The sequence below is a fragment of the Lutjanus erythropterus genome, chromosome 24, assembly GCF_056507025.1.
Source record: "Lutjanus erythropterus isolate fLutEry1 chromosome 24, fLutEry1.hap2, whole genome shotgun sequence".
Classification (NCBI taxonomy): Eukaryota; Metazoa; Chordata; class Actinopteri; order Lutjaniformes; family Lutjanidae; genus Lutjanus; species Lutjanus erythropterus.
Genome location: NC_139340.1, coordinates 7,524,156 through 7,550,669, shown reverse-complemented (window position 1 = coordinate 7,550,669; position 26,514 = coordinate 7,524,156). Strand labels below are relative to the sequence as shown.

The following is a 26,514-nucleotide window of genomic DNA, read 5'->3' as shown; positions in this document are numbered from 1 at the left end:
CGGCTCTCATACGCAACCAGCAGAGTTACAGCACTGCAACACGCAAGTTTCAGACCTTTTGAGTGGGATCGAAAGCTTTTAATGGGGCAAAATTACCCCAAGATGAGGATGAAAATGAAAGAGGGAGCATGAAAGTCCCAAAAGGTGTCTTCACTTTATGATAATATCCTCACTAGGGGACAGATTATTTTTAAAAACTGCTGAGGATGCAGTGCATTAAGCTGAATTGGTCAGTGTTTCCTGCCTGAGGACAACTGCTATAAAAAAAAAGGTCTCTCTTTGCTCTAGAGATGCTCATTGCGTTAAGGGAAGGGGAAAAATCACCTCCTCAAAATTATCCCACCCCACACCATTCATCAGAGCATCACCTCAGGCACTGTTCCTGGTGTCCTCGCATGTGTAAGAGGAAATAGTACCATTCAGACACACCAGAGTTGTTACACATGATTGATTATGTGCTAGAGAAGAGCAAAAAAAGCAAAGATTGCGGTCCAGGTTTGCTAATAACGTCAGCTCTGGGGAAACAGACAAAGAAACAGTGTGCATTCAGCTGATACCATTCACTGAACTCCGTTTGGCCTTTCTTGCTTGAACACATGTGCCATCGAATCGGAATATGGCGCAGCGATGAAAGACTCATCGAAAACGAGCAAATACAGCATGACATGCAATGGCACGAGATGAATGGAGCTCTGTCTTTGGGAATACGCAAACCCCCCAATAATGGTGCATTACAATTCTGCAGTTGTGGAAGCAAGGTGACCCGATGTATCAGCAGCAACTATTGTTTGTTCCAGGTGGGTGCTGCAAGCAAGTGCCCCGGCTCTGGTGGCACATCCGAAATCTGGTTCCCCATCATCTTTATCTGGAGCAGCTGCCTGGAGACCACTTGGAGATGTAACACTGACCTTGAATGAGCACTTAGAGGGACACCAACCAGTCTTCCAGAGCCCATGGTCCATGACCAAGTCGCCAAGCTCGTTTTCACAGCTACGTCATTTGGTGGTTGAGGTGAAGCCGGCTGCATGCATGTAATGGCTGGATGGTATGATTGAGAGCAAGGCCCATCCTGATGTGCGTTTCATGCAGGATGAGGATTCCAGATTTTTTTTTTTTTGGCATGTATTGTAGAAGAAAGTCACCTGTGCAGAACTCGTCCTCTAAGTCCACTGATAGTCTCTCATTCCCAGCCCCCCCTCCGTGAAAGTCCTTACCTTGTCTCGCTTGGCCCCCCGCAGAGGAAAGAAGCAGGCGAAGAGGAACTTGCCCCAGCTGATGACGGCAGCCAGGCACCAGTTGAGGCGAGCCATGCCTGCGTCTGTCCCGTCTCGTCTGCCAGCCTCTTATCTCCGGGATAGGATCCTGCAACCCCCCGTGAAAAGAGCGGTGTCAAGCGCAAAAAAGACCCTGCGGAGACGGGAGACCCTCTTGTCCTAGTCCGTCCTGGTGGAGCAGAAATGAATTGAAAACCTTCCTTCAAGTCAGACGATGACTGTGGGGATTTATTCTCCTTTCAGGGTTCTTTTTTTTGGGGGGCAATTTTGGCTACCTGTCTGGTTATGTGTCTGCAATTCCAATTTGTGGGGAAACAAGGGGGGGCCACTGTGAAGCTACTGGCGTCCCACAAACGGACTAGACCCTTGGACGGTCTAGAGGGACCCAAAGCATCAAGAGCCTAAAACTGTCTTCCTGTCTTTCCATCCATCTGTCTGTCTCTCTCTGTCTCTTTCGTCTCTCCACAGCCCCGGTCTAGATGAGTCAGTCCTCAAAGTGTGATGAGCACCGTCGGCTGCATAATGCGAAGAGCCCGTCGCTGATCGACGACACTGTTACACATACACACACCACACACACGCTGGCATGCCCCACGCTCACTGTCTCTCACGCACACGCATCCACGCACACGTACGCTCGCCTGCGAAGGGAAAAAAAAAAAAAGCTGTCCTGGCACATACATCCACAGGCAAGAAGACCCCCCCTTTGGTCACACGGCTCTCCTCCCAGGCTCAGGATCCCCGGTGCTTCGCGCTCACACACTCTGCTCACACACACTCCTCATCTCTCTCTCTCTCCTCTCTCTGTGCTGCTCTCTCACACATACACACATGCACTGATGCTGCAGCACTTACTCAGCCAGCGCGGGAGGGAGGAGGGGAGCAAAAGAGTGAGGAGGGGGGAGAAAAGGAGACTGGGAACATAACGGTTGGAATAAAAAGATGGAAAACAGAAGGGGTTTCTGTTAAGAATGACAGGTTGAGTGTGTTTATGTTGCAGAGTTGAAGCCGGTGTCGCCGAGGAGACGACGAACGAAAGTGCGCATCAAGTAGTGATCACCGGGAGAGGTGGCAGAGGAGCAACAGAACAGACTGAAAGAGTGAATGGAGGGAGTCAAGATGGACGGATGAGGAGGAGAAGAATGACAAAAAGGAAGGCAGCTAGTCGCAGTGTTTGAGAATATTGAGTACTGGTGAACACACGCACCAGCATGCGCAATATACACACACACGAACGGACGCACAGCAGCCGTCACGGTGCAAGGCGGATACAAGGCAGGCAGAGGGTGAGATGATTGTGGTGTGTGTGGAGAATTGGGTCGAAGGGAGAGAAGGAGGGAGGAGAGAAAGAAAGGATGGAGGATGACAGAAGAGGAGAAGGAGCGGGGTGTTGAATCATTGTGTCTTGGGTGATTATTTCCCTCCACACACACACACACACACACATACACACACGACTGCAGGTGGTGCACAGGCTCGTTCACTGTGCTGCAGTCTCTCTACGCTTCAGTGGGAGCACATTTTCACTGCAGAACGCTTTTCTCTGCTACACACCCCCCCTCCTCCTTCCCTACACCCCTACAGCCCCAACCCCTCCCACCCCAGCACACCACCGCCACACCAACGCAATCACAACACATCAAAGCAATGAGCGAGGGAGATAAAGTGTAGAGAGGATGCTGTTCTGTCAACCAAAGCTAGCTCAGCCTGAGGGGGGAGCATGGGGAGGGGGGGCGGTGGGCGAGGAGGGTTTGTCAGGGGGGTGTTTGGGGGTAACGTAACACAAATTGTTCGACCATATGGAAATGCACTGGCAATAAAAGAAATACAAATCTTTCCACTGACAGAGAAGTGCTCCCATCAGAGCCACTCTTCATACTATCATCTGCAGTCAGTACACATGTCAGTATATAAATACTGTCTGTCATCCACACATATATGTTCCCGTATGAATAGAATCATGCATCGATGGCTTTGTTAGTGAATATTTCGTAAAAAGTAAACATCTACAATCATTTAATGCTTTGGGAGGGAACAAATGTATATGAGGTAATTTATAAATTCAAGTTGTGCTTTGCTAATGCTCAACAACTACTGAATGACTTAGTGAATGGTTTAAAAGGCACATAATAAAATATAAGAATCGCAGCTGACATATAAGAAAAGGCTTTCTTTAAGAAATGCTAATGCTTTCTGGAAGAAAGCCTTTTGGACGTCAGGTGATGTACTATAAAGGGTGATGAAGTCCATGTAAGGAGCACACATCATTTATCCATGTATGTAAACTTGTATTAATAGAATCATGCATCAATGGCTCAGTTAGTGAATATTTATTACAAAGTTACCGACGTATTCTGAATATCTTGCACATTCAGAATAAATGCATATCATGTAACTCATTAAGCATTGCTTTTGTGCAACATGTATTGAATGAATTGGTGAATAAGTGAATCAAAATCCAATGCACTTTTGGTTTAAATGACATATCATAAAATGTATGAATATCAGCTGACATATAGTGCAGGTTAAAAAAAAGAAAAAGCACTGAGATGCTTATGAGCAGTGCAGCTTCACCCTAGAAGCTAATGATGAAGTCAAGCCGATTATATTTTAATTTTATTGCACCAAATCACAACAGAAGTTATCTCTGCCCTTTTCATATAGGGCAGGTCTAAATCATACTCTTTGTATCATTTACAACCCAATAGTTCCCACTAGGAGCAATTTCTGACAGTCCAACGGCAAACTGAGGAGTAAATAATGCTTCAGCATGCAACTAACAAACCAGTTAGCTTTTCAAAACATGTCAAAGTCCAAACTGTAAAAGTGCACATTTTCAATTTTCATGTAGACTCAGCCAACCAATATTCCCTGTGACCCTCAGAGTCTCCTCTGGTGATGCACGCAGCAATAGTTGTTGCAGTGGCGGAAATATGGTAAAATTGTGACATAATAGAAGTAGAAGAAGAAAATATTCTAATGAGTTACTTTGTAGCGTGTTAGCCCCAGCACACGACCAAAGTCTTGTAATGAGATCTAACAACGACACCTGAGCAAGTTCAATTCAAGAAAAAGGCCATGGATTGGTTAAGTCTAAGTCTATATCTTGCCACAGATGGGATAATAGCAATACAGTAATTCCTACATTTACCAGAATGCCTTTCAATATCCTAAAAAAAATAGGTTTGAACATGCTGTTTTCAATCAAAGTGAGAATATGTGAATATAGTAGCCAGCTACATAATTATTAACAATGCTTTATGCAAACCATCATGGCCGCGCTGCATCCAGGAGGAACAACAGAGATATCTTTCTTTGCTATAATGGTCGACATATGATGTCAATATGATGCTGATGCAAAGTGGCAGCTCTATAGAAAGAATCCCTCACTGTCTGACACCAAAACCTAATATATGTCCTTGATGTTTTTGATCTGGCTGCTATAGCTAAAAAAAATCTATGCAACATCTCACATCTCTGCTTGGCTACTTGTCTGCAGGAATAAGAAAAATGTGCCACCAAAAAGCAAATGGGCCCAGAAATGCAAAGCAGACAGTGTATTTCTCCTTTATGTCAACATTATTGATGATGTCCTGTGGACCTGCTCCTTCTACACTGAACTGGTTGCCTGCTTTACTTTGCAAGGTCTGCAACACAAATACAGCCTTTTTCCCCCCACAAAGATATGAAACCATTTAGGTAGAAATTTTAAAGAATTTGTTGTAAAATAAAAATATATTCAAGCTATTTTGTCGACATCATCAGTAATATTTCTGTTTAAAGAGGGCGTTTCAGTTTCCGCAGCACAGATGAACGAGGAATATGTTTTTGCACGGCACATTATTCTACAGCAGTGTGTACTGTACATCTCAGTGTGAGACTGGGCTTGTGTCCCACTCTCTTGGCAATGCGCTGACCTTTCTCATTAGGCATAAGCAACTTGCATAATCACTGCTGACTTCTATTGACTGGCCTGTCACACTGCCTATCCGTTTGACTGGAAACCCTGTGAAAAAGTGCAGGCTGCCAAAAAAACTTCTCCCTCGATGACTTTCCCCTGTCATCCGCAGCCGGATCAGAATCTATCATTTTTCACCAAGTGCACAAAAACAGAGACTTTGCAATGTTAGCGAAGATTTATCCTCTATTGCACCTAAGGTTTTCTAGCAACACCGTCTATCGATATTTATCAAGTGTTGGCTATTTTCCCTTCATCCAAATATATACACTGTTTGAAATATTCAACATCAGATTAAATCCTGTCCATTAATGGTGTTTAATGTTGTAATTTGGTTTCAACAAGCTGATAAAGACCCTTTCTCCAAGTCGAAATCCTCACCTGCACACTCACATCTTTTGAGTCTTCATTCGCCTGGAGCAAGGTTATGTAAATTTTTCATCACATGCAAACAAAATCCGAGTAAACCTGACTTGAGTTCATGCTTTTCATAACAAAGATTGTCATGAATGTTTTATACTGTACATACAGGGTATTTGTTCTATTAAACACCTTGTTGATTCATAACATTTGAGGAGATTACAGACAAATGTTGAGGGATTTTTGACGAGGTTTGTTTGTTTTTGCTCGCATTTTTGTGCAACTGGAGGTGGGTTCCACACGACATTTAAAGGAATAGTTAGTCCTTTACTTTCTTGCCAAGAGTGAAACAGTCCATACCATCAACATCTGGCTAACTTAGCTTAGCATAAAGACTGACAACAGGCAAAAACAGCCAGCAACAACATTTTCTACCCAGCACCTATAAATCTCATTGTTGCATCTTGTTTATTTAATCCATACACAACCTAAAGTGTTAAAAAGCCAATTTGTATTTTTATGTGGAGGTAATATGCCAGGTTACCTCTTGGTCAGGGCTGGTTGCCAGGGTAACCAGCAGAGACGCCAGGATGTTACCAATCTCAGCCAAGAACTCGTCTGGTACATAATCCCTCGTGAAATGGCAAATTGACACTAGATAGAGCCAGGCTAACTGTTAATTATTTGTTTTCTTGAGGAGAAAGACATGAGAAGATTAAATGTCACTATCATGTTCCTCACCATCAGCAGGTGGCAAACTTAGCTTAGCATAAAGACTGGAAACAGGCAAAAACAATCATCAATAACGCTGATTAACTTGTTTGTTTAATTCATACAAAACCCTAAGTGTAAAAAGGCTATTCGTATTTATATGGCAGGATTGTGTGCCAAATTATTTCTTGGCCAAGGCCAGTTGCCAGGCAACCAGTGGAAACCCCAGGAAGTTACTGATCATGTCCAAGAAATAGTTTGCTACATAACCCCTCGGTGAAATGGCAAACTGTTGTTACACTGGCGTTTGAACAGAGGCGGGCTGGCCTTTTCCTGACGATTTTAGTGATAAAATTGCGTTCCTGGAGGAAGATATTACACCAAACTCCCTTTAAGAAATGTAATTACTCCTTACATCTCCTTTAAAATACGTAACTCCACAAACACAAGCTAAAAGGTGTCACATGTCTTCACTCTTTTTGTCAATTCGGCATTGGTATAATTTGTAAGTATAAACTACATGTCTGTACAAACTTTACATTTTGGATTTTGTCACCTCAACTTACTACCAGCCTCCGTTGGTTAGCTGCGCAGTTTTAGGGCCACTGATGGCATTATCATCTCATAGAAGGGCCGCAATGTTCAAGCACTACAAGAAAGCACACTACTTCTGAAAATGTACCCTTCATAGGCATTACTAATATGTTTACACCACACTTAATACAAGCAAAAAAAAATGGGGATGCAGCTGCTCTGTTTGCTCCGTTGCACCGGCGCTGCTGGCTGTAACTTCATACAAACATGAGAGTGGCATCAATCTTTCCATCTAACTCTTGGCAAGAAAGTGAGTAAGTGTGTTTCCAGAAATGTCAAACTTTCCCTTTAAAATTTGCGTACAGTCTCAGGAAAACAGATTCAGGTTAGGTGATTATTCGGGTTAAACAGAGAGCAGGGTGGGAATCTTCAGTTTGCTCAAGGACAGATTAAAAATGTGACCTTCCACTTGTCCCAGGCACAATCAAAATCACACAGAACCACACAGAATCAGAATAATGAGCAAAATTAGCTCACCGCTAGAGTTCCCAGGCGTGCGGTGACGTCATGCAGGCCTCAAGTGGGCTTTGTTGTGACTGACAGCTGGTCAGCCTGGTCTACAAAGCTGCAGGAGAAACAAGAGACAGAAGGAGGTGCAGAGTTTAGTTTTCTGCACCAGCATCCCATTCACATTCAGAGCACAGAGTGTGCACTGTACTGAGCAGACAGCAGATTAGGTCCCATCACACACCTCATCATTCACTAACACACAGACTCATCTGCCTTCCATTTCTCTCCCACTCATCCTCACATTCCCTTCTTTTTCACTTTCTCCTCTCCTCCATTCAAACTACTTTTGTTTTATTTCCCTCCCCTTTTTGCCCTTTTTCTCTTCGTGCCTCAGTATTAGCCTCCATCTTTACAGCATTTGTGATTTTTAGCCTCTTTACTGCTGTTCCTTTCTTCATCTGCTCATGTAAACACCCAAAATTTTCACGTTTTTAAAGGTCATCTATTTTCAACACTAAATAAATTGTTAGTTTTGATATTCTTTGCAGCGAAAGTACAAATCTCAAACTCTAAAACAAAAAAAAAAGCACACACACAGACAGAATACAACCTCCCGTGCCCTTGCGCTGCAGGCATGCCAGCCCTGACTCGCGGGTGCAGGGTGCCATACATAATACATAATAATACATAATAATGACGACACCTCGTTGTTTCAGAAATGTCCCTCTTCATCACATCTAATCCAAGAGAAAGCACTGCAGAGACAGAGGTGACCCTCATGGCCTGTGATCAATGATTCAGTCTATTAAGTGAAGGTGCTTTGATCAGTGATTCTCAATGACACCGGATCATCGTGCTTCCCGAATTATTCAGTATTTTCACCAACCGTCTGAAGCTAAATTTGATCTTATTTAAAAGTATTAAAATAAATGATAATCAGGAAGTAAACTTGGAGAAAAGGTGACGATAAAGATGGAGTATGGAGTCCATCCCTGCCTGGAAAAACCTCCAGGTGACAGGTTTGTCTTTAGCAGGAGCAAATAATGTGCGGGGACAGGGGGAGCACTTGGATGCGCTTAGAGTGGAGGTCTATGAGCGGTGACACTTCCGGGGCCTGCTGCCAAGAGAAACTCAGTTATCCAGCGACGTCTACTCCCCTCCCCCCAATACACACACACACATGCATTCACGAGGCGGCGTCCAACCTTTCCTCCGACCCCGAGGGAGAAGGGAAGACAGGAGGGAAAGGGTGATGATGAAGCTATTGACAGAGAAGTGAATCTACACTCTCTTAGGAGAGCAGCACCAACATGATCAATTTGTATTCGGTTTTGCAAAATTTTGATCTAGAAACACGGACATATGGCATATTTTTATGGTTCGCATTGGGGTTTCTCTTTCAAATAATTTAGGCTAATCTGAGGGTTTGTTTAAAAACTGCCTGATCTTCTGATTGCTTGTGCTTCTTTGCCATTTTAGTTTGAAATCTAGTAAAGTGCACATACTGACTTAAAGGACTTAAACTTAAAAGTTAAGCTTTTTAAAGTCTTACTGCAAAAAAAAAGTCCTAATTTTATTGAAAATATTTTTGTAGTAGTTGTAGTTGTTTTCAGTTTTTTAAATTAAATGTAAAACTCTGTAAAATGTACTTTTTAGCGGCACATGCAAGTGCTGGCCATCTTGTTGGTGTCCAAGTGTTTTGAATGCAGCTACAGTAGCAGTGGGGGTGGAGTATCAGATATGTTCTAATGGTAAATAATAAATTATTTATCATGCAAGTACATGTAAATTATTGTCAGTGATATAAGTCAGTAAGCAAACAGTTATATTTAAAGGTCAACCACAGACCTTTGCATCGGCCGTCGCCCTGGGCTGAGGTCATCTGTACCCTTTGACCCCCACTGACGGCAGCCACAGGCAGGAACTGCAGTTTTTCACAACATTGGTCGTCACAATATTAGCTTCCACTTCTTTTACATTTAGATGATTTCACTTAAAAGAAATGAAAGAGTTTTCTTTTTTAATTTTGTCTCCACCATGTTTAACTCAGCCAACAAGGTTTTCAGAGCAGCTTTGCCTCGAAGGTGCATTTTTAACCTGAAAATATGGTCTGATCATTTCTAAATCTATCTTATATTTTCCACTGTTTAGCTTTGTAATCTGATGCAAAGCTGAGGTCATGTTTTTTCGTTTGGTTTGTTTGTTTGTCTGTCTGCAGCATTATGGAAAAACTACTGGCCTGATCTTCATGAAACTTGGTGGAAGGGTGAAGCATGGGACGAGGAAGATCCTATTAAATGTTGAAATGAATCCAAATTAGGGTGCATATTTACAAATTATTTTTTGCTTTCATTAACATGGCAAGTTAGACTGTCAGTGGCAAAATGAAGTGAATTTGTCACATATTTTTTCAGGCTTGAGCCTATATAGTGGTTGACTTGCATATCACAGAAGACTGGACTATTACCCTTAGTGAAGGTCTGACTTACACAATTCATTTTCATGCTTTGACATAACTGTCATTATCAAAAATCTCATATGGTCTTTTGTCAGTTTTACTGTCTCACGGGCTGGACAAGGACAGGAGATCTGGGTTCAGTCACAGCAGGCAGAAGGTAATCAGTGATGTAAATGCCCCTGATAAGCTGCAATCAGGTATCAGCCAGACGACAGCAGCGTAATGCACCTCAACAACACGGTTATCGCAGCAATCAGCTGCAGACCAGGGCCAAATTAGAATCGACCCCTGACTCTCCACTCCTGACTCTTCCTTTGAATCGTCGGCACTGTGCAGCTTTCACCTTCTCGAGCCTTGAGCAAAGCGGGAGAGGCCGATTCCCGTTTGACTTTTTTAGCAATGGCATAAACTGAAATATAGCTGGTGCAATGGGATGATAATTGTTATTCATGGAAACCGTTTTTGGGATTGAAGATGCAGAGAGCTAAAAAGAGACATAAAACATAACAAGGTATTCTGCTAAATTTACCAGCTGTTTAGATCACAAATGGGACAGCTAAACCTATTTATTCATATTATTTTCAAACCATTTCCACCACTTTAAATCATGCAGCATATGAAAGAAATTGGCTAGCAACAAAGCTGACCACTGCCCCCAAAGCAAAGCAAGCACAGAACAATAAAATGAACATAACATGCAATACAGCAAACAACCCCCCAAAAAAATCTATCGATATCATTTGGTCATTAAAATGTTTCTGGAGCGTGAAATATAAAAAAAAAAAAATCCAGCACGCTGTTTATAAAATCTAATTGTCCTCCTTCTGGTCATCACGGGATGTGTGCCTGGAACACAGCAGCGGGATAGTGCATTGTGGCTATTTTCATTTGGAACAAGCTTGGAAAAAGCCTGAGGGAAGCTATTCACCCCCCCTTTATGTCCGAACATCCAGCTCATAGCTCACGTCCTGCTGCTGACTTGGCTGTTTTCCAGTAGGGTTTTGCGGCGTGCTTTTAGCCCCGCTAATGTAGCTACCTATGTAGGTTAAAGACCCCCTCGTGGTCAACAAACACACCGGTGCCAGGGGAGACATCTCAAGGTGAACACGGTGTTCAGATCATACTCTCCCCCTTCAGAGGTGGCGGCAACGATAAATAGGACAGAAACAACAATGTCAGAGAGACTCGTTTCAGTTGTGATTGATTTATTCTGAGTGGCACGGGACGACGAAAACATTTAACCAAGACAATAGTCTAAAAATATTAAATCAGATCCTCTTTTTTCAGCTGGTCTGGCAGTGTGTGATTGCATCTCTGTAAGCACACGTGGGAAAGCAAGTTTTGCTCTCTGAACGATGGGACCTTCTCTATTTAATCCTCCAGTCCTGTCTGCTGTGCTTAGGAATTTGCAGACCCCTTAATTCCCTAAATGAGCCAAGAAATCGATAGGAAGACTACAGGCCCTTACTCAGTCTAATTATACACATTTATCACCAATCACAGCCTTGGATTTGGATACTGACTGCTGAGACTCTGTTGTACTGTAAGGCAAAGTGACAGTCCACTGCAATCCAGTTCATCCGTAAAGCAAGACTCAGCAATGTGCTATCAGGATAGAGATGAGAGAAAATAACCATGAAACCAGAGGGAGAGAACATGGAGTGTCTTCTGGATAATCGCAGAACATGCATTTCTGAGACCAGGCAGAGCAGAGCGGCACATCCCTTCACACTTAAAGCTGTTCACAAGAAAGCGCTTTAATCCCAGCAATTACTGTGCAGCCGCAAGATGCAGAGATCTGTCTGGACCAATCTGGAGAAGACTTACTGGGCTTTAGAGATGAAAATCAACAATGTCAGCCCGTGTTCTTGGCAATGGAGGTCTGGCTAATACCTAGCCGCTATGAAGTAAACCTTAACAAGTGCAGACCTTTTGTCTCAGAGGTGCAATAAAGCATTTCTCCAGTGATGAGAAATACCAACTGACACCATGCTGAAGGCAGATAAAGTATGCTACTGGCGACGATTCAAAGTGGAACTAAACCAGGGTTCAGTTACTGTGTGAAAAACAATAGTCAATGTTAATTTTAAAGGACATATTTATTTATTAATTCCCTAAGCTTAACTAAGTAGTTTAGGTAACTAAACCTACCCAAACTTCTATATTTTGAAAGTGTAAGTGCAGATTTATTATCGCTAACTTGAGAATGAAATGAAATGAGAGTGGCAGTGCTTCTATGGATGAATGGTACAAATATTCTTGAACAAACAAAGCTTTCAAGCAATTTATTAAATACTAGAAAGGCGCTTGGAGCGTGCAGGCCTCTGCCAAGGCCAAATGTCCTATATCGCAATGTTAAAGACCGAGAAAAATAAAGATTTGGATCTGCTCAAAAACTTAACAGGTTCTTCCTTGGCCCATGGCACACGCTTCCACCAAGTTTTTTCCATAATCTTGCTGACAATCAGACAAACAAATGGTACGATAAACATGACCTTCTTGCAGAGTCAATGATTTAAACATGAAATGATTGGATAAAAATCTAAAAAGGAACCATGGACTCAAAAAAAGGAAATAATTTTTTTGTTGAGGATGGTTGGATTGCTGGGACTCTTTGCCTACCAGGCTTTTGCACTATACAGTGATGATTTGAAAGCCAATGTGCTGCTTCATGTTTTCCTCAAATATGTCTTTGTCTGAGCACACCTACAGAACTAGAATTTCTTTTGACAGCAAGTACACTGTGGCCTTGGATGAGAAACCGCGAGAAAGGTGCAGAGTATTGAGACAGAGATGACACACTGGATTCGGCCAATGCTACACTGTCACATTGAGTGACATTAAATTTACATAGTGACATTGAAGTCGGCCTGCTTCTTAAGCAAATAAGAACATTCGGGAAACGGGCAGAAAAAAATGAGCAAAGGCAAAACACTTCCCACTCGTCGGGAGGAGCAGTTCCCTTCCCTCTAAATCTCCTTATCTCAGCTGAGAGGCAGAGAGAGGAGGGAAAGGGACAAATGGGAAAGGACAGAGTGAAGCAGACGGAGAAACAGAGACAGAAACACTCAGAGAGAGGAGGGAGGGGGTCATATTAACAGCAGAGACTGAAGGTGGATGAGGTGAGACGACTGGAAGGAAAAAAGGTTGCTGAAATGGTCACTGTGAAGGAGAAACGATGTTGAAGGTCCAATGAAAATGAGGAAGACCTTCTCCATGTTGTTGTGCATGCTGTTCCACTGTGTGCCAGAGCTGCTGCTTTAATTTAGTATATTTTGACAATTTAAATGTGAGCAAAATCCCCTAATGTTACATTTTACACAGAACAACACGGAATAAGATGAAAACAAATTTTCTGTGGTTATTTGTTTCCTTGCTTGTCTGTCACAATCAGCTCGCACATTTTCTAACACATGAATGGATCATTTTATTGCACTGATGTGTAATTTTCGCAGTTAGACTGACTGGAACAAAGAGGTCACTGCAACTCAACATGTTCGTCAAACTAAACAACAAACTGGGTCACTGCCTTCGAAGATTAACTGATCAGTGTTTTCTGATCCAACAGTGCAATCGGGACAGACGGTGTTGTTTGACAAATTCCAAAATGCATGATTGTTCCGAAAAACATTCACGTGACTGTGAAAAATGTGGTGGTGGTTGTTAAAAAGAAACCTGCACTGACTGGCATGGCTGCTGGCAGAAAACAAGATGCAAATAGCATCAACAAAGTCATGGATTTTCACACTTTAATTCAAATTACGGTTTTCTGATCTGCCACTGCTGTGGTTTAAGTTTGGTAAGGAATCGGCACAAAACTGCTTGGTCAAGGTCAATGACATATATAAAGATAGACAACATGACAACTCTTAAAAAATGTGGCCAGAACACCTGTATTGCCCCCTGGAGGCTGGCTGCAGTATAGGTCATTAACCCCACCCTCTCCACATTACCAGATGCAACACTGGCCGAATTAAATACATGTGAAATAAAAAAAATTACAAATAAATTTTGCCCAGAGACGCTTTCTGTTATTTTATGTAGTTCTAATCACGCTTATGTCTTCAAGTGTTAATTTTTCTGATAAATTTGGTTTTAAACAGTTATTTGATGCTTTTACAGGAAAAGATGAAGGGTGAACCAGGTACCAACTCTAACTGGAGCGCAAAGCAAAAAGGGGCAGGACTTGCTCTTAAGTCTGTACCTCAGCTGGTGCATAAGAATGCATAATGAGTATATTCACCAAGGTTGTGCGTTTGCGGCGGCTGGGCCAGCTGTTGTCCTTTTCACGTACTTGTATGATCCATGTTTGTCCCCAAAGGTTTTCCAGCACTATAACATTCACATCATTACTCAAGAGATCCATGTTAAAGAGGCATCAACACAGGTCGTTTTAAGCATTTGACCGACCAAGGATGTGACTTTTCCTCGAGTGAGGACGGTCTCCATATCACATATGTTTTGACATTTTCAAAATTAGCCTGCTGGACCAAAGTGGTCACAACTCACTACTGCAAAACAAGGTGACATGAACTGCATGATTCACGGACAACAACATATTTATTATTCATTGGTTGTGGTCTGATTTGTGACGGCCAATCAACCGTCCCTTTAGCCTGAAACTGTGTTTATGTGCATTTAGTGACTACAAAGGTAAATCTACGCATGTTCACAACGTGTACACATTTTGTAGCTTATCTTTTCATGCAATATGAGTTTTCAATTTTAAAAGTAAACAACGAAGGCCAGATAAGAGGTGAAAATGCCAAATTCTCCTCTGTCCCCTTAAAAGCGCTGGCAAACCTGACCTCTTTCGTGGACAGAAAATGCCGACCAGATATTAGCAGAGACATTTCGAGGAAAACAGCGAGAGACGCCGAGACCTCGACTCTCCTTCATAGACGAAGCCATGAGAGGCAGTGAGCAATGTGTCTCTCCTGGGGGAATTATGGGAAATGAAGCGTTCTAAAGGCCTAGTATATCCAACGGGACACAGCTTCAGGCATCGCTGCCAAAGTGTCACAACATTGGCAGGCCACAAAACACTGACACACACACAGGCTGGACAGAAGCTACAAAAACAAACAAAGAGCGCTCAGTCACTGCAGACTCTTGGCTTTGGGTTTAAATATCAAAAGAATAATACAAAGTTTACAAAAATGCACAAAATATTCATAAAAAAATCAAATGACAGCAGTCGGCTTGTTAGCTGACTAAAGGAGGTGCTAAGATGGACACAGTTTGCCTGCACAGGAAACACATGGCTGTAAATATCATGCATCAAAGCCAGCTGACACTCAGCTGACCAGACCGACGATGATGTTTTCCGGTGACGGCTCCTCTCACTGCCTTCGCCTGGCGCCGGTGCACTGTTGCCATGGGAGATGTTTATGTAAGCCATGCCTAATCCTGTTAACTGTTACTGCGGCTACTGAGCAGCATAAGTGTTCGGCAAATGCCGCACTGCAAAAAATGTCTATCTTTAAGTCCTTTCATTGAGTGCTGAGTTTTATTTTTTGTCTTGGAACAGGCTTGAAAAGGGAAAATGGGAAGAGATAATTTTAGGCTTTGACTGGGGAGAAGAGAACAGAGAAGCAAAGAGGCAGGGAAGAAAGTGACTGGGTGCAAAGACATTTACACATGCATGAGGAGATTTTTGCAAATATTGTCAATAAATTTCACTGATTGAACCCAGTTCTAACATGCTCCAGTCATCAACCTTAATTTGAGTGAACAAGCCAAATGGTTTAGCTTTCAGAATAACATTTAGGTCTAGTAAAATTTGTAAAATAGCTTTTTTGCTGTTCAAATTGTTCCTTGTCTGATTGTCTGATGAAGAGAAACAAAACACAAATTGGACAAATTATGCTGCACCGTGAACTTCAGCTCTTACCGGTGTCAGTTTTTCCGTTTTTTCCAAAAGCGTCCAACCATAGATTTATATTTATCTCAAGAGGGTGGTGTCTTTTTTTGTATTCTTTAGAACAGTGGTGCCCAACCCTGGTCCTCAGGGACCACGGTCCTGCATGTTTTAGATGTTTCCCTGCTCCAACACACCTGATTCAAATGATCAGGCTTCTGCAGAGGCTTGATGATGAGCTGATGATTTGAATCAGGTGTGTTGGAGCAGGGAAACATCTAAAACATGCAGGACAGGGGTCCCTGAGGACCAGGGTTGGACACCACTGCTTTAGAAAAACCTAACACAAGAGCAAATGCATGAGGAATGGATATTTTTCTACAATAACTGTAGCTGCAATCATTAGTATTTCCAGTCATTAGCATTTCAAGCTAACTAGTCTTTTAGTCATAATTTTAGATAGAAACAAAATCAGCTAGAAATACTTTTCTGCAGAACTAAAGACTGAATTTCAACATTAAATCTTCCACCTGATCACTATAAACTGCACAGTGCAGTGTGAGAACAGAAAGCTTGACAGATGAAGCATCAGTAACTAAGGGGGGGGGCAGGGATCTGAAAAGACAGATATTCTGGACATTCCTACAACTACTGACCTACAGTCCTCATGATTCAGGATCATCTTTGTGTCAAGAATGGGAGAGACAATGAGAAGAGACAAGGCAGAAGTCACAAGACCCTATGATGCAGCCTTGTATCCTCATCTCATTTCCTACTGTAGAGTGTAACGCTGTCACTAAAATGGATTTTTTCCCTGGACAACATAAAGCATCATGGGCCATAAACCCCCACCTCATTGCCTTATCTTCAACCTTCACCGCTGCCATAAAAACACAACCTTCAAATAATTTTTAGATGATTATCCTTCAATAATAGGAGCATTATTTAGGTATTCCACCATCTTCTGCAGGAAAGGAACGACAAGGGAGAAGTCTAAGCCTAATTATCCTGATTAAAAAGCAGAGAGTATGAACGAGTCATACAAAAGAGGATTATAGAGACATGAAAGAAGAGAGAGTGGGAGAGGAACAGAGCAACGGAGAAATGGGAGAGCTCATGTAAAGGCAGACGTGGATGATGAGACACCACATACATGCTTTCTATACGCCTCACAATGGAGATTGGACAGGGAAGCTATGCATCGCTGTCTCCTGGTCTCCTCCCCTCATTCGCGCTCCTCTCTTTTGCTCCATTAGCTTTATTACAGTCTCTTGGCTGAGGAATCAGGCTATTGTGCAGTTACTTGATCGTGAAGGTCAACAATAGATCCACTGTGGCTTTGATTCTGGCCTGCAATTTTTAGGGTTTTTCCCAAAGCCATTTGCAGCCCCTACTGACTCTGGATCCCCTGACTTTTCCTCTAGCAACACCATGACATTGACTTTTTGTTTTTAGTAACATGTCCAAACACCTTTGAGTTGGACTGTCATAAAATTTGGTACAGATATCCCAAGTCCCCGGAGGATGAATCATCATGACTTTGATGATACCTCGATTTACAGCCTGATCGAGCACCACTAGCAGCGTGCAGTGCATTGAAAAACTAATGACTTTCCAATTAGCCTCAGTTGTGCTAAATGCTAATTAGCAAATATTTTCTTGCAATGTCAGCATGTTAGGATTGTAATTGCATGCATCTTGGCAAGCTGATGTTAGCATTTAAGGTACAAGGTAGATGTATTTATCATTTTTCAAAACAGGGTTGCATAACACAGAGAGCATTTGCACTTACGAAAAATATGGCCAAAATCTTAAGGGTCAAGCTCCAGAAATGCTAGATCCCACACTTCCTATACTGCATCTTGATTATCTTCTTGCATTTAGCTAAAAGTGTGCTGCCTCCACGTCCAAGCTGAGGAGGAACTATGGAGGATATTCAGAGAGTTCCTCCATACATACAATAAAACATATCAACATTTTTCCCTCTCTCTCAAACACACACACACACATCTCACCTGCCCTGTCTGTTGTGTGCCAGCGCTGCACAGCAGCCGGGCCTCCAGCCCATTAAACACAGTTTTGTTCTACTCAGCGTGTCATCATCACTCTGATGCATCTGCTGATCACAGCACAGAGAGGAACATTAAAAAACAGTCTCCGCCGGTTACCAGGGGACCATGAGGCCCCAGCCTCATCCTAAACCTCCCCCCTTCATAACTGCCTGTTCACACCTCCTGTCCAGTTAGACTTTAGCTGATACTGGACCAAGAAGGAAGCTATAATCCTGAAGGCATTTAGATGCAATTACTACTCATAAGATCATAGAGGAACGGGGCCACTGCTTGACCTCATACTCAAAGAACCACCGTTTTCTAAAGCCTGGTTTGCAACATAGTTTAATGCTGATTAGAATTATGACGGGACCATCATGACTTTTAGCACAAATTAACCTCAATTTTAAGATGGCTTAATGCAAGAGAAATTTTGGTTATGAGATGGATGGCCCTTTCTCTTGTCACTATGGAGGAACTCGTTATCACCACAGGGACCAGGGTCCAAATTAAGTTCCTGGAACATTAACTCGTCCCTAAGCACTTAACATTTCAAGTTGAGCACAGAAATCTCAATCGCAGAAAATCTGCAAGTTCTCTGTAATCATCACCAGTCCTTTCACAGAGGTTCTGTAGAACACAACATGCTATCAGTATTTGCAGTAGAATAATTTCTATAATAATAGATATAATATGCTCTTAAAGGTGCAGTAACTGATTCTGGAAAAAGGTTGTCACATTACTGATGCTTGGCTCGAAGATGGTTGATTGTTGGGTCTCATTCCCATCTTATCAAACACTGACATGTGAAGAACGAGGCTCAACAATCAATTTTCCAGACCTGTGATTGGCCAAAGTCTCCCGTCATGGGCTAGATTTTCTAAAGCCTGAAAACAGAGCCACCAAAAATAAACTGCCTACCCCAGTTTTAACAACAACTCTTTGCATTAGATACATCATTTCAACTATCTTCTTGTGACTTCTTAAAAATAACACTATCATATACTGCTATTACACATGGGATGGGCAGGTGAACACTGCATGACTGCACATTCTACGCTCTGCATCATAAAAAGCAAAACTCAGGACAAATCACATCGAAATGCCTTCCGCATGCAGGAAAAAGGAAAATCACCCTGGTTCAGCAAAGCCGACATTTTCTCATTTGCTGTGCAAATGAAAACATGTATATGGGTAAGCAGTTTTGTGTTTTTGATGAGAACTACAGTGAGACTAGTGCAGCACAGCAGCTCCATCATGTATAAGATTTTCAATCATAGAGGTCCTTGTAACATCACAACTACATACACTATGATTCGCCCTGTGCCCTTTACATACCGGTTTAATGTTGAAGAAGTGAAAAGGAAAATCACTTGCCTCCTCACCTTTCCTCCTACTCCCCTTAAAGGTCAAAGAGCATTTGGCTCTATTTGGACCAAGTTGGCTGCTGGCATCTGCGTAATGTCTGGTTTAATGCTGACAGACTGACTGTCCTGGTATTTTTTCCGATGCCAGGAGCCAGGGGCGCAAAACAAGGTTTAAATCTTCCACCGAGCTCATTAGAGGAGAGGCGAACCAGCAGTAGTCAACCACCATTTTCATGCCAGCTCAGCAGTAGCAACAGTGGGGCAGCAAGGTTGACATGAAAGCCGTGCCATGAGATGGTAGGAGCTTGGATCAGAGACACGACAAAAACTTGAACAAATACGCACAATTTTTTTTTGCCTCTTCCGTGAAAAAACAAAGGCTTACTACAAATCTTGTACACAATCTAAAACAGATTTGTGGAACCTACGTGACCTTGACATTCATGAATTAACTCTCCAAAAAAGAGATCGAGTCAAGAAGGCGCCTGAGGACAGTCAGATGGAGAGAGACCGCCAACACTGAAAGCAGCTTGATGAGTTTACTATTGGTGATCAGAAACTATACAACAAGTGTTGATACATGTAAGTTTCTCCAAAACTTCACAGTTCACACTCGCCTCGCCTCAAAAAATGCACACCACCTGTAACACCTAGACCCACTGACACACAGATCAAGACCTGCAGCAATAGAACAGGACTTCACCTGGAACCAATTAGACTAAATCGAATGTGGAACCTGATGTGGGTGTGGATTCTCCAAGCTACAAAGAAATAAGTACACCCATGAATACATCTATCTGATCCTGCATTCATGTGGTGAAGGAATCATTGGAAAAATTAGTTCCCAACTGGGAAAATTCATGTCAACGCCCCCTCAAGTTGGAACAAAAACTTTGAAGGTTTGCGAATAGTTGTAAGAAGTAGTGTGCTCTATCTGTAGTGAGACAGAAAGTATGGGTGTGGAGGTCAATGTGGTGGATGAACGTCTCGTGTGACTTGACAGAAGTTTCCTGTACCCTTTAATTAATGTTCTCCTTCTAATGAACTGTAAGCACAATCTTCCCCAATTCTAACCATAGTCTAGTAGCCATGCACAGATGTCAAAGAAAACAATACAGTTTAAAATTGTTGGCATCATATGCAAAGAAAAAGTTGTCACTGACCATGATCTGGGGTTGTTGTAGTTTAGTCGAAGACTGATGTTCTTGTCTGGCGGCAGATTTGTTCAAAGCTTCTTACGTTGAGCAGGGACACACAGGCTGTTCACCTGAAAAAAAGGGCAAAATAAAGCAACTTCTATCAACTACACCGGCTTGTTGATTGAACATTTAGCACAACTTGAATGAAGCATGTTCAAGAGCACAGCAAGCGACACACGTCACAAAGCAGAAACACATAGCGTAGCTTCATATTGACAGTCCATAGTCTAGCATAATTAAGCAGTCCGAAACATTAGATCCCTGTATCTCTATAAAACACTCACTTAAGGTAATGGTCATAATGGTCTGCTGCTTGCTAGCCCACTGACAACTGTCCAAATGGCTCCAACACATGGCTATCAAAAAGTAATAAAAGTTTCGATGACATGGCGATTTAATTTGGTCTACTTTTAGCAACTGTGGGCTACTCGTATTTCTGCAGCCACAACAGCAGGGCAAATGGGCCGTTGCTCTTGCAACTTTAGCCCGGCCTTGTGGACATCCCAGGTTTGAGCCAAAAACAACTCATGAGGACAGTGCCATCTTGATTTCTATACAGGTATTTAAGGTTGCATTGTACTATGAAGTTAACGATGTAAAGAACAGTCCGGTGTCATCCTGCCCAACTCTTCTCTGTGGGTAATATAGCTCTGTTAGCACACATTTTTAATGCAGGGAAAATAACCATCAGCATTTTACACTCTAACCACATGCGGCTGTGGTGTAAATTGTCTCATCCAACAATGCTGTCAGTATACACCATGACACACCGAGTGAGAATTGTGGAGGTTCCCATTCAGGGACGAGCTGGTGGATCAGAGCAGCATGGAAGCCAAACGTGTTACATCCTCCTAGGCTGATTTAATTATAGGTGCCATTTATTTTCTCATTCATCTTCCACACAGGGAAACCGCTTTTCTGTTGGGATAAGCTTTTGTGGTGAATCCACTCGGGATGATTCTGTGGCACAGAGTGCAATGGTTTAAAAGCGGCGAGGAAAACAGGTGATTTGATTAGATTTGATTGGATCCCGACTGATTCCAAGACTACTACAGCTACTGATGTAATGCTCTGACTCCCACTTTTTCTGCTGTCATGTTCAAAGCTGATAAAGAACATTTTTTAAAAATTTTTTGGAGCAGGGTGACATTGAAAGACCTCCAGTTTTTATTAAAAGGCAAATATCGTCCTGATATCCTCACGTTGGCCTACACTCCAAGAAATAAGTTCAAAAACGTTTCTTCTTGAAGAAACCTCAGAACCACTGGCTTCAAAAGAACTATTTGTTGAAGAAAGCATTCATCAAGGGTTTGATGTAAGACTAAGGGTTCCTTTAAGAAATCTTTTTATCCTAAGAGCCCTTTTAAAAGAAAGAGTTCTTCAAGGGTTTTTGAAATCCTCAAAGAACTTTTTTGTCAGGGGCTCTTTCCACCACAATATTCTTGGTAAAACTCTGTGGGTGGGTTCTAGATGATACCCTTGGAATATAAAAGGGTTCGTAGTAGAAGCACCTGGGTGGGTTCTACATAAACCCCTTGTAATATAAAAGGGTCCTTGGTAGAAGCAACTTGGTGGGTTCTAGATAAAATCCTCTTAATATAAAATTCTTCTCAGCAGAACCCCCCTGGTTGGTTCTAGATGAAAACCTAGGAATATAGAAGGGTTCTTTGTGGAAGCCCCTGGATGGTTAGCCCCCTTTGAAGGTGGAAAGATTCTAGCTAGAACCTCCAGAGAGGGTTCTGGGTGGACCCATGACACCATGCAGGGGATCTGGTGATACCTTTCACAAACGTCTCTTGATAGAACCCTTTCTTTATAAAAGATTCCACCAGGAACCAAAAAGGGTTCTCCTATGGGGGCAAGCTGAAGAACCCTTTATGGTTCCAGTTAGCCCGCTTATTTCTAAGAGTGTAACTGTAATCAGTATAGTGTGAATCTTATCCCTATGTGAGAGTCTTGAGATATTTATAGCAGTATGTTTTGTAATGTAATCAGTATATGTGCTTTCCTATGCATTATTGAGGAGAAATAAATATTTATGATACAGTCGTGGCACAGTTTTTGCTTTTCGCTACTTGAAGAAATCATGCAACACATTCAGTATGACCCACATACAGCTTTAAAAAGTCTCACTGTCTAATATGCACCTCTCACCCTCTATCACTCTTCATGCATGGACAAACACAAATATGCACACGCAGATACGCACATCACACACACATTCTGCACAGATCAGCAGCAGCAGTTCTGTGTTTTCAGGCCTTCTGGAGGGTTTGACATTGTATAGTTGAAGAGTGTGTGATATGAGAAGTGACCTGAGTGCGTGGAGGGTAAACGGAGTGACTCCCCGGGGGGGCAGCTTGTTCTCTCCAGCCCTCTTTTAGAGTTCAGACAAGTCCCAAGATGCTGAGAGATTAATGAAGCTGCACTGGCACTGTGATCCCTACAGGATACACACACGCACGGACGCAGGCATATATGCACACACACACTATTCATTTCAGATTAGGACGGTTTTCGTGTACCTGCACTGATATGAGCTTTACACCAGCCAAGTACACTGAGGGTTGGTGCACACACTGTAAAGAGACTGAACTCAAGGAAGTTTTAGTAAGAAAATTTAAATAGGATTATTAATTTATTATAGTCAGTTTCTTCCAACATAAATTTTACTTTTAGGTACAACCCCAAGTTCAAAAAAGTTGAGTAAAACTTAAATAAAAACACAATGCAATGATTTACAACTTATTTTATGAGCTTTGGTGTTTTCTTGAAAACATGTACTCATTCTGAATTTGATGCCTGTAATACCTTTCAAGAAAGTCGTGACATCTTTACCACTTTGTAAAGAACTGCATGGGAAAATAGTAAAAAACATTTTTTTTCAGGAATATAAGAAGGAAAACCCTTTACAGTAGACAGTTTGTTGCTGCATCTACCAACACAAGTCGAGACTCTACATACCGAGTGAAAGCCAAATATCAACAACTTTTGGAAATCATGGATTTCATGACCTCCGCACTAAAGAGAAAAAGGAAAATCCAGATTGTTCTGCAACTTTCAGCAGGTTTGGGAGCAAAACGTGCCATCCAGATGTCTGATGCCATCCAGACGTCAGACAAAGCCAAGACAAACTCTGAGCGTGTTACAACGCTGGACTGTTGTGCGTCCTCAGCTCCCCAACACTGAATGCTTTTGCCCCGTCCCAACTTTTTTGGAACACGTTACAGGCATCAAATTTAGCATTTGCAAAAAGAACAGTAAAGATCATTAGTTGGAACATTAAACATCATGTCTTCATACTAGAATCAATTAAATATAGGTAGAAAATGATTCGTAAGTCATAGCATTCTGTTTTGTTTACTTTTTACACAACTTTTTTGGAATTGGGGTTGTAGAGTACTTCTCTTAAACAAGGACATATCTAACATGGCTTTTTAATGGTACCTTGTCTGCCATTTCAGCATTATGTCATAAATAATACTCAGGAACTCATCCTCAGGATTTGTTGATTTGCTCACATGAAACAGGCCTGATTGTGTCCATCTCCATCATCCAGTCTGGCAATGATACAGAAGCAAGCTGCACCAGAGCTGGGGAGAGCCAGGAGGATGTCGCATTAACACATGGATTAATCTCACACCTGCAATTAGGCCAGCCGTGTTACACACTGCAGCACTGCCTCTCTGTGGCCACTAATGGGTACTACATTTCTGCAAGGAGCAACCTCTCAGTTTGGTTCAGCTGTGAAAGGGAAAAGAAAGGACACCGAGGCAATATATTCCCCAATGATGTATACTACTTTAAAGTATTTGAGGTTACGTAAAAGGAGAAACAAAATATTTGAAATTATTTTTGAGTCAGTTATTACAGAGAGAACACTTCTGTATGATGGATATGTTTGACAGTATCACCTACAGTAAATATAAGTAGTTGATTGCAGTAACACTTGTATAATTTAAGTACAAAGTCATACTTTTTAGAGAGACAAGGTATAAAAAAACATCTTTGCAGCAGACATATGTAAAAAAAAAAGTGTAATCTAATTACATACATATTTCAAATGTAATCTGGGCTGATTATACTTTGGAATGTAATTAAGTAATCTCAGTTACATATAATGCATTACTACTCAACCCTGCATATGAAATGGTCTTATGTATAATATATCGTATTATTCAGGGTGACCTTCAGATGTACAATATAACTTGTATTACTTCAGATTCTGGCTTTACTTTGCAGATGTTTTTCACTGAAAAGGCTTTTCAAATTCAAGGTGAGCCGTTGCCAAGAACAGATAGAAAAACAAATTCTGCTGCCCTTCTGGCATTAAAGAGATTTGTTTTTGCCTCAAACTCTAACAGGCTAAATGTCTCCTGACATGCATGTAAAAGAAAAAAAATAGGACAACCATTCAACGTTTTAGTTAATGTGATAGCATGCGAACAATTGCTTAATACTACAAAACACAAATCATAGCTGAGGATGTTGGGAATGTTTGTTTTGTAGATATTTGCTCATAAACGAAAGCATCAGACAAATTTTGACCTGGTGGTGGTGCTAGAGGAGTCAGAGGATCATAAGGGGGGCGTCATGGGTGTAATCTACCCTGGGGATGATTCGTGTTGAAATTGCCAATTTTGTCCCCCCAAATTTTTTAAAAGCATTGTCTGTTAAAAAAAATGCTTGAATATATATTTGTGTATATATTTATTCCCTGTGTTGTTTCTGTTTTATAGCATTTTAGGGTATTTGTATCAGATATTGTTGTTGCTAGGTTGATTGGTGTTGCAGCAGTGGATGATGACGTTTTATCCTAAGTATTTTTGTATTGTAGACTGTGTAGTAACTTACGCAATGTCCTTTTGATGCGCCACTATACTTTCTTTTTTTATTACCCGCTGTAATTACCTACATTGACCTCACACTGATCCCCCATTGTATTGCTCAAAATTGCGTAGGTTGAAGGCTTCTTTTTTCCATCTGAGCCCTTCTGTCCCACCCACTTTTCAACACAAAGTCACACCCTTGGAGGTCATGTCAAGCTTCACTAAACACAAAGGTCAAACTTATTGAAGTCCTTAACAGTCATTGTCAGGAAATCATGAATAGATGTTATTACACTAACTAGGGAGAACTTTATAAGTCAAACTTTGCCATCTTCCTGATAGTTCACGCAGCTAACATGCATAATCAGAGAGCCGAGCTACATTTAACAGATCTTTATGCTCTGGTGATGTTCTTTGACTGAATCTTTAACAGCAACAAGTATTCAACCAGCTAATTGCTATGTCCTCTAGGCGTCTGTGTTAGACCAGATCAATTGTAGCTATACAGCTGAACACCTTTTATGAAGATGTAGCCCCTAGAAACCACTAATCACACTCAGAGCTGCAGGGTTTCTGCATATAATGAAGCAGAGAGCATGTCAGAGTCATGTTTGCATCACTTAGCTTGCATGAGCAGCACTTAAATCTGAAGCTATTTATGAAGCATCTCATTACATTACAGATAACAAACAATCAAAGTTACTATAGCACAGCTCTGAAAGAGAAAGTGACAGGTGTAGGACAGGAAGTTTTGTCCAAAAAGAGTCCCTGTGGCAGGCATTGGCCACCTAATAAAGAGCCTTGATTGGTGTCAAGTTTTCATCACTTAAGATGTATTGCAGAAAATATGTGCTGTAGTTAATCAGAAAAAAAGAAAGAAGAAAAAAAAATCTGTCCTTGGAAAGTGTGAGGTAGTGTGACACGCTGACAGATTTAAAATAATTTCCGGTGGCTGGTTGAGTTGGTAGCATGGCAACATGTTGCTGGACCACTCTCTGAGCTAACATTTATAGTTCATCAAGTAGCTCTTCATTTCTGGGAATTGGATTGGCTCTTATTGAAGCTGCTGCTATTAAAAGTAGGTACTTTTAGCAGTTTGTATCCTCCATTTCTTGGAAGCCATTGCGTCCATTACAATCAATTTAAATGCCATAGCACAGGTAAATTACAAAGAATTGCAAAATGTATCCTGCCTGTTAGCCACAATGGTTGAGGGAGAGAAGAATGAGGAAAATGTGTCTGACGAAGACCTTGTGGTAAAAAAAAAAACAAAAAAACAGTGTTTTTGCTATTTGGAATTAATTTTAGTATCAGAAGAAACAATGTTTTATAATTACAGATACTGTGTAAAACATGCCGAACAGTTGTCATATCATCATCGCCTTATTGAACAATGTTATTGC

The 26,514-nt window shown here is 41.7% G+C and overlaps 1 protein-coding gene across 7 annotated transcripts in view; it reads right to left on the bottom strand.

The window, feature by feature from the left end:
- tns1a (tensin 1a) overlaps positions 1-2,101 on the bottom strand; it is a 111,544-nt gene extending 109,443 nt beyond the window's left edge. For 6 of the 7 annotated variants that reach the window (XM_084713977.1, XM_084713979.1, XM_084713980.1 and 3 more), the window contains exon 1: positions 1,215-2,101. In XM_084713977.1, coding sequence (XP_084570103.1) covers positions 1,215-1,310 — 96 coding nt within the window. In that variant the 5' untranslated portion in view covers positions 1,311-2,101. The remainder of the gene's footprint in view (positions 1-1,214) is intronic. The other variant, XM_084713985.1, reaches the window with a different exon arrangement.
- Positions 2,102-26,514: the final 24,413 nt, after the last annotated feature.